Below are 8,259 nucleotides of genomic sequence, written 5' to 3'. Positions count from 1 at the left end.
CCGCTCTTCTAGGAATAAGGCATAGGCACGGACCCATGCAGAATAATCCCATGCTAGAAAGCAAAAAGGGGACAACGTAAGGGAAAAAAAAGGGGAAGTGATGACTGAAGGGATAATAAGCTCGTGTAGGAGATCCGATGAAAAACAAAAACAGATACCATTCGGGCTGGAATCATCTTTAAAGTGGGACATGTTAAGCATATGGCTCCTGCTTCTACTATAGTTCGTAACTTCTTCATGAAACGTCTGGTCTACTTCCCTCAATGCTCGGTGAATAACAATAAGAGTTTTCAGTGCAACCTGACCAGCCAATTGATTAAAAAGAAAAAAGAACGAGAAATCGGTGGTTATTACAAAGCTTAATATCATGAGACCTTCAATTCAGTCAAAGAGAAGATGGCCCAGCTGTAGCATATCTTGTTCATGAATCATTATTCACTAAACAGAATTCACATTCACTTGTACAGATTACTAGAAAATTGTCTTCAAACTATCACCACATTTCTAGCAAGTAACCAAAGAAAATGCAAAGTAGACAAAAGTCAAGACAGATACGAAAGTGAGATCATATGATACCGCCCAGTTATGTGTTCTCGATAATCGCCTTGACAGAGCATGGATGCAATATGCCACATCAGCACGAGGCCTAGTCGCTGAAATAGCCACGAAAATCGCTGCAAAAGAGACATTATCTCAACTTAATCCGTTTCATAACTTTCTCATCATACAGAACTGAACTCAAATGAACAAGACAAACCCACCTCTAATGTACTTCTCCTTTGAAGGCCGCTCGACATGATTAGTGGCTTTGACAATAGCAATATCCAGTTCCTGCAAAAACCGGAACAATCTCCATGATAATGAGAAAGATCAAAACCAATATTCATGTTCTGACATTCGAAGATTAACCACCATGGACGTACCTTGTAGCCGCTATTAACCTTCGCCAATGAAACCGTGGTGGTATCCTTGATAGCTCCCAGATATTTTCGTAAGCTGCTCTGTGATCCTCCACCCGACATGTTTTCCCCTTTGTCCAAACAAGAAGAGCCTGGATTGAATCGAAAAACATAAGATGCAATCGAAATTCTCATAAACCCTTGAGTTTCACAATAGATCATTCATGATCAAATCATATCTCATGTGAATTAAAACTGATATAGCTAAGGATGCTAAATTTGATCGAAATTCGAGGTTTTTCAGCCTCAAGTTCTTCTGAATCATAAAAACAAAAACCCTCGTTCACATAACAAGAAAAGATAGAATCTACTCATCCTCTCCAGAAATTCTAAATTCCTCATGAGTTTTTACTCATAAGTAATGGATCCAAATTCAGCTCAACAAATCAAAATTTCAAACCAAAAACAGCATCTTCTCTCTTCCTTTTTCATCGGTTTCCACAAACCCTAGATTCATTTCTCAGAGCAGAGATCATAAATCTCGTTTAGAAACCGATAGTTCTGAAAATGATCCAACCATAAACCCCAACTTAAACACCCTAACAAATATCGATCTAAACCAAACAAGAGATTCAAAAGAGAAGCCAAACCAGACCCAGAAACAGAGATCAAACAGGACGAAACAAATTCAACCGATTTCGAACCAGGAAAAAAGAAGAAGAATACAAACTTGATTAGGGTTTCTCGTGGTACAACAAAGAAAGGCGAAGAATCAACAGAACCCAGGGATACAGAGCTGTAGCCGACGAAAGATTCGACCACAGAATCAACCCCCTTTGTGATCAAAAGGGATTCCCAGTTTGAACAAAGGATTGCAAATATATATATATACACACACAGACGTATACACTTGTATGTATAGATTACAGGATCGACATAGAGATAGAAAGAGAAGGTACAGAGTCTCCCCTGTACGACGAAAGGGAACAAAATCAACGAAAAGGAGCTAAGAGCTAACGTGGTTTCGTTGGCTCGTCGGCGCCGGTGACTAATTTTCCTCCTCCCATTTATTTTTTATTATTAATTTATTTAATTTAAAAAAAAATAAAGTTATCGGAGTTGACGCAAAAACGAAAAGTATTTAATGGTCTCTGCGATATAATATGGTCAATCTTGGCAATGATATTGATGGCCAGTGGTATTTTTTGCTAATTAAATATTCAATTTATTTTTAAATTTAACATCCAATTATTAGATATCACATTCCATTCAAATATAAAAATCTAAATACTATATACTATTAATATAAAAAAAATTAATTAAATAAATGTAAAAAACGAAAACTTTTTAAAAAAAATTGAATCTTTATAACAGATGAAAGAAATTAAAATTCAATACAGAAAAATTTAAAAATGGAAACATCTACGAACAAATATAATCATCGTCCTCTAAAATATTTCCTTATATATATATGCATGCTAATTTTAGAGGAGTGCATATATGATATATCAAAATGGATACATTTGGATATTATTATGATAAATAGTATCAATAGGTTAGAAATTTGAAATTAATTTCTCTTGGGATTTAAATATGGATTACAAACGTGATTATAAGTTAGAAGGTTCTACTCTTTGTGTTCAAATTAAATATCGTTTTAGATTTTTGTTTCCGTCTTAAAATAAGTGTCGTTCTATAATTTCGTCACAAAAAAAAAATTATATAAAATGCGAAGTTTATCATTCCATTTAAAAATATTTCAGCTTTCAAAATTGAAAAGACAATTTTCTGAAATATGAAAATGTGAGGAATTCTTCCAAATATGCATATAAGCATTTGAAGTTACACCCGAACCCGAGTCCACTTGACCGAGGTGGGAAAAAATAACCGAATTTTGGATATTCGTTCCGATACGAGGGTTGGGCATTCGGATTAGTGATTAATAAGGGTGTGTGTTTCAGTTCGGTTCCGAAGAATCGAACCGTACCGAGTCAAAAATTCGGTATTTTTTCCGAACCATACTGTTCAAAATTTTCGAACGGTATAATTTTTATAGAATTGAATTTTCTGGAACCGAACTTTATAAAATTCTTGAAAAACAAAATTTTCTTAAGAAATGTTAACAAAAACCAGAACCGAACCATATCGAAATCGGAACCGGACCGAATAATAGTATTTATTTGATATAAATTTTAAAACCGAATAAACCGTTCTCGAACCGAACCGCTAAAATTCTGACCCGAATCCCAAAACGTCATCCCTAATGATTAAGGTGATCTCATCTATTGGGTCATCGTATATTGATTTAAGCATTAATCATATTTGCAACAAAAAAAAAATAGTTTTTTGTTATTTTGTTATTCTAGATGTTATATCACTACAAAAAAAACATTAAATTCCAACCGGCAGATCCGTTGGAAAGGGCCGAAAATCCGTTGGAATTCAACTTTTCCAACGGATTTCCAACGGATAAATCCGTTGGAATATCGTCGTTAGAAATCGGTGTCCGTTGGAATTCCGTGGCAAATTCCAAACGGAATTCCAACGCCCTCATCCGTTGGAATATTTCAACGGATTTCCAACGGTTTTTCCGTGGCATATTTGCAACGGAATTCCAACGGATTTGTTCGTCGGTATATATCAACGGAAATTCCAACGGACATCCGTGGCTATTTTCCGACGGGACCGTTAGAATATCCGTTAGAAATTTTCCAACGGATTTACAACGGTATTTGCCACGGATATCCGTTAGAATATCCGTTGGAAACGCCGTCGAAATGTTACAACGGTATTTACAACGGATGTCCGTTGGAATTTAGAATTATTTCCAACGGGGGTCCGTTGGAATTGCCGTTGGAAAACACAAAAAAATAAATAAAAAAATAAAATAAATATTTAAAAATAAAATAAATAAAAATATTTATTTTATTTTTAAATATTTATTTTATTTTTTTATTTATATTTATATATATTATATATTAATAAATATATATTAATATATGTAAATAAATATATATATATATATATAATAAAACCAAAATAATATTAAAATATTAAAAAAACAATTGTTCGAATATTACAAAAATATAAAATAGTTTCACTAATAATAATTAATTGGCATTACGGGTTTCTTCGTCTTCGCTAGTCCCGAGATTACGTGCCGTTGTTTCTGCTCCCGAGCTTGGCGGCGTATTGTGGAGTGGTCGATCACCCCGCATAAGCTCAACAATTTGTTCGAGGTTAGTCACTTGTTGCCTCGTCGCCGCAAGTTGTTGCTCGAGTGTCTCGATCCGTCGTTGTTGTTCGAGATCACTCTGCATGCCAGGAGGAATTGCTGCACCGAAATCATCGAACAAATCTCGCTGCAATCCTCCTAATCCATAGATGCGGCCCTTATTTGGAGAGACCGACTGAAAAATAAAAAAATATTTAAAATTGAAATAAAATATTAAAATATAATATTTAAAAATGAATTATTTTAAGTTTTACCTCCACATAACAACGATCTTGGTCCGATGCAGAGAGACCGGATGAAGAACCCGCTGAATCGCCAACATTTTGCGAGAGTTGGGTGAGTCGTTGAGTTACCGTGCTTACAACTCGTTCCGCACGGGGATCGACATATGTCCCATCAGACTTTTTGTGTGTCCGAGCGACCAACTCTACAATTGATGGCGTTCTCCCCATTTCTTTCTCCTATATATATATATATATATATAACCATATGCTCAATTGGTTTTGTCTAACCGCAGAAGCACATCTTCTGAAATGTGCTTCTGAAAACCCTACTCTCGTATTAAAAAATGTTTAAGAAAGATAACTGAAAATAATTAAAGATCATAAACACTTGTTTATTCTCGTATTACCAATTATGTTCTTGATTAGCTAGTGGTGAGCATTTCGGTATTCGAATCGGAAATGGTTCAGTTCGGTTCTTACGGTCTTACAAAAAAAAATATAAATCGTTTATTATATTATATTCGATTCTGTTTTATTTATGTTCCAATTTTTATTTAAAAAAAGAAAAAATCTCATATAACTACCTAACTCTTCCAGATACACCAAATAAGTATCTAAACAATTAATTTTGTCTAATTAGTATTTTAACTATTTGATTGTGTCAATTTAGTGCCTAAGCTCTTAAAAACATTGGCAATACACAATTTCGAGCCTAATTTTAATTTAGGGATTTTGATTTTGTACCGGTTTTGTCATTATAATGGTATTATTAACCGAAAATTTTTGTCTTTCCAATGTGAAAAAAATTGATGACGTGTCGTGCCACATTACAAGTCATGTAACATAAAACAATTATCATAAACGCCGTTAAAGGTGAAATTGAGAATTGTCATCACTTTTAGGAGTCGAGACATAGATGTGGCACAATCAAACAGTTGAACTAATAATTAGACAAATTAATTATCCATGTACTTATTTGGAAGAGTTGGATTACTTATATGAAATTTTTTCTTAAAAAATTTAGATCTTAAAAAAAATCAGTTTTTAGATTTTTTTTTTTTTAAATTCGGTTTGGTTCAGCTCGTTTCCGAAAAATTCGTTTTTTCTAAAATTAATATCATTCGGGAATTATGAATAGTTTTAAATCGAAAAAAAAATATTATATTTTCCGGTTCGGTATGGTTCGGTTCCTCGAAACCAAACGTCCACCCCTAATTAGCACTACGAAAAAAAAATGACAACCTAATTCACTGCCAAAGAAAAAGGAAACAAATTATATGAAACTTAACAACCGAATTCGTTATTGAAATGACTATTTTTTTATACGTTTCAATCAAAACTCGATGAACTGCTAGATTATTTAAAAAAAAATAGAACAGAAAACTATTTTTACCTCTCAAAACCAATAGAATAAAAGTCTCTCTATATTTAGTTAACCACCCAAATCATTAGACGTATAAATACGCATGTATTCCTCATCCCTCTTTCATCTCACAAGAGTTGGAAAATAAACAAGCAACAATTATGGCGACATACCCTAAGAAGAATGTTTTCCTGTCTTCTCTCATGTTTCTTCTATTAATCGGTTCCTCGTACGCAATAACAGCTCTGGACGGAAACGCGATCTGCGGCAAAACGCTAAACCCATCTTTCTGTCTGAAATTCATGAAGTCCAACCCGAAGATCTCAAGCGCCGATCTTCCGGCTGTCGCAAAGATCACCATTGATTCCGCGCAAGAAACCGCATCAAAGACCTTTAAGAAGATCCAGTCTATTGCCCAGAAAACGACTGATCCGAAATCAAAGGAAGCCTACTCATCGTGCTTGGACTATTATGGGTCGGTAGTCGGTAACTTCGATAAAGCAAAGAAGTATCTGGCAGCTGGGGATCCCGTGAGCGCGAACATCATGGTTTCGGCCGCAATGGATGGGCCGGACTCATGTATATACGAACTCAAGAACGTCAAAGCCGATCCTTCGGTTGTGAAGAACAGCGAGTATATCGTGAATGTTTGCGGAATCACTCTTGTTATCGTGAACATGTTACCGAGCCGTACGTAACATGTGAGACGACGATATTAATCTGATTTATATATATGTGTGTATATATATATATATAATGGATTTGTAATACTGATTCACGATCAGTTAAGAATATAGTGTGTTTCACTGTTGTTTTTTATTAAATAAACTCGCATTCGAATACTCATAAATCTCAAATCTCGAATATAAATCTTAAAATACGATAACCGAAAGTTTTAGATACAAATTTAAATACCTGATTTTTTCCATGTATCCATTCCATAGCCACCCTTACGAATAGTTAATATATACAAATTAACTCGGAAATTGTCATCATATAACAGTAAATGTATTTGATTATTGAATCACGATGCACCTTGACCCTTTTTTTAAATAAAAAAAAACCCTTAACAAATATTATGTTCTTATAAAATTCCCAAACATAATACGAAATTTTGGTGAATAAAAGATTATATATATATATATAAACATTTTTTATATACCCATAAATATCTCCTTTTAGTATTATTCCAACTATAGAAATCAATTACAACGACTCATGTATATAAAAAACTAATTACAAAAAACAAAACATTTTAAAAAAATACGAATTTAAGGCAAAAGCCTAAGATTAAGCCGCCTTAACCAAACGGAGTGAAGCATCATATGCATAACATCGTACGGCTTGGCCGGACGGTTCAACACAAAGTGTCTCTTCACTTCCATCACTCTCATATACATTCTCAAGTACCTCCTACTCGAAACCCTTTGTAAGATCGTCTTAATGTCTCGAATCTCCGAGACCGGGATCTGAATCGAGAACGAATCCCAATTAAGGACGTCTTGGAACGGTAGCGAGTAATTCTCGGATATGATCACGGGCACGCAGCCCGCGTATATCGCCTCGACTTCTCTCGGACTCGCCACTTCCCAACCGCTCGGGCAAAGACAAAACTTGCTTTGTTCCATCATCTTGGCGTAATCTTTGTCCGGAGGTAGACTCTCGTAGACTTGTATCTCGTCATCTTTGTTCTTCCAATGCTTGAACAGGATTTTTCGGATTTCTCCGTGGGTCCGTCCTGCGAAGAAGGCTAGAATAGGTCGGGATCTCGGTGATTGGCCGTGGAATGATGGACCTAACCTCCCTTTAGGGAGGTAAATCTCCGGGATGGATACATCTACGTTAGGTCGAAATCCTTCCGAGGTATTCGCGTTACATAATCCTCTTATGAATTTCTCGAACAATTTAGGGTTTCGATCTGAGATGTCCGGTGCCTATATCCAAAAAAACGAATGATATATGAGAAGTTAAAGTAAATGATGTAGAAAAATGTCTAATATGTTACAAAATGTGACCGAATTTTGATATGTAATGATATATATATATATATATATATATATATGTGTGTGTGTGTGTGATGATATAATGATATATATGTAATGTTACAACTTTGTAAAGATTAATCAAGAATCATATATGTATACTCTCTATAATTCTAGGTTCTAAAATTATATAAACTCTTCATAATTTAAATTTCAATTAGGTTAAAGGAAACTTACCCAGTCATGGCAGGAGACCATGAAATGATCCGCTCCTTGGCTCCTGTTCCAGTACGGATACTTAGAAGCGACGACGCCGATATAATCCTCCACGAGGCGATGGAGACGAGCACGAGAGAAGCCCTCGACCGAGGTGATAGGCTTGTAGACGAAGTGTATCACCTTCGAAACGCTGAAGGGCACGAAGAACACGTGGGCCTCCTCGGGATTACGGGCTCTGAAAGGGCTTATTCTCGGGCCCTCGGTCGAGAACTCGTCGATGAATTGGCCCTCGATCGCGTATATGTCGTTGACCGGGCCGTCGTGGAAGAGCGGGGGG

The 8,259-nt window shown here is 35.5% G+C and overlaps 3 protein-coding genes across 6 annotated transcripts in view; 1 reads left to right on the top strand and 2 right to left on the bottom strand.

Annotated features, from left to right (window-relative positions):
* Positions 1–2,006, bottom strand: part of LOC104808964 (putative clathrin assembly protein At5g35200) — a 4,681-nt gene extending 2,675 nt beyond the window's left edge. Inside the window, exons 1-6 of one of the 3 annotated variants that reach the window (XM_010534825.1) lie at positions 1,918–2,006; positions 924–1,051; positions 762–831; positions 577–674; positions 159–300; positions 1–53 (exon numbers count right to left, since the gene is read on the bottom strand). The exon at positions 1–53 is cut by the window's left edge and continues 72 nt beyond it. In XM_010534825.1, the coding sequence (XP_010533127.1) occupies positions 1–53; positions 159–300; positions 577–674; positions 762–831; positions 924–1,051; positions 1,918–1,966 (540 nt within the window). In that variant the 5' untranslated portion in view covers positions 1,967–2,006. The other 2 variants (XM_010534826.1, XM_019202056.1) reach the window with 2 other exon arrangements.
* Positions 2,007–5,866: 3,860 nt separating this feature from the next.
* LOC104808963 (pectinesterase inhibitor 1-like) lies at positions 5,867–6,515 on the top strand. The gene has a single exon (XM_010534824.1). It carries the CDS (start codon positions 5,883–5,885, stop codon positions 6,417–6,419), a length of 537 nt encoding a protein of 178 aa, XP_010533126.1. The 5' UTR covers positions 5,867–5,882; the 3' UTR covers positions 6,420–6,515.
* Positions 6,516–6,890: 375 nt separating this feature from the next.
* LOC104808962 (xylogalacturonan beta-1,3-xylosyltransferase) overlaps positions 6,891–8,259 on the bottom strand; it is a 5,234-nt gene continuing 3,865 nt past the window's right edge. For both annotated transcript variants that reach the window (XM_010534821.2, XM_010534822.2), the window contains 2 exons: positions 7,941–8,255; positions 6,891–7,655 (listed from right to left, as the gene is read on the bottom strand). In XM_010534821.2, coding sequence (XP_010533123.1) covers positions 6,993–7,655; positions 7,941–8,255 — 978 coding nt within the window. In that variant the 3' untranslated portion in view covers positions 6,891–6,992. The remainder of the gene's footprint in view (positions 7,656–7,940; positions 8,256–8,259) is intronic.

This window comes from Tarenaya hassleriana, unplaced genomic scaffold (genome assembly GCF_000463585.1).
Source record: "Tarenaya hassleriana unplaced genomic scaffold, ASM46358v1 Cleome15, whole genome shotgun sequence".
Lineage (NCBI taxonomy): Eukaryota > Viridiplantae > Streptophyta > Magnoliopsida > Brassicales > Cleomaceae > Tarenaya > Tarenaya hassleriana.
The sequence above is the reverse complement of the archived record's forward strand: the minus strand, read 5'-3'. Positions and strand labels throughout refer to the sequence as shown.

Coding starts and splice junctions, on each gene's coding strand:
- LOC104808963 (XM_010534824.1), top strand. CDS start 5,883: ATGGCGACATACCCTAAGAAGAATGTTTTCCTGTCTTCTCTCATGTTT.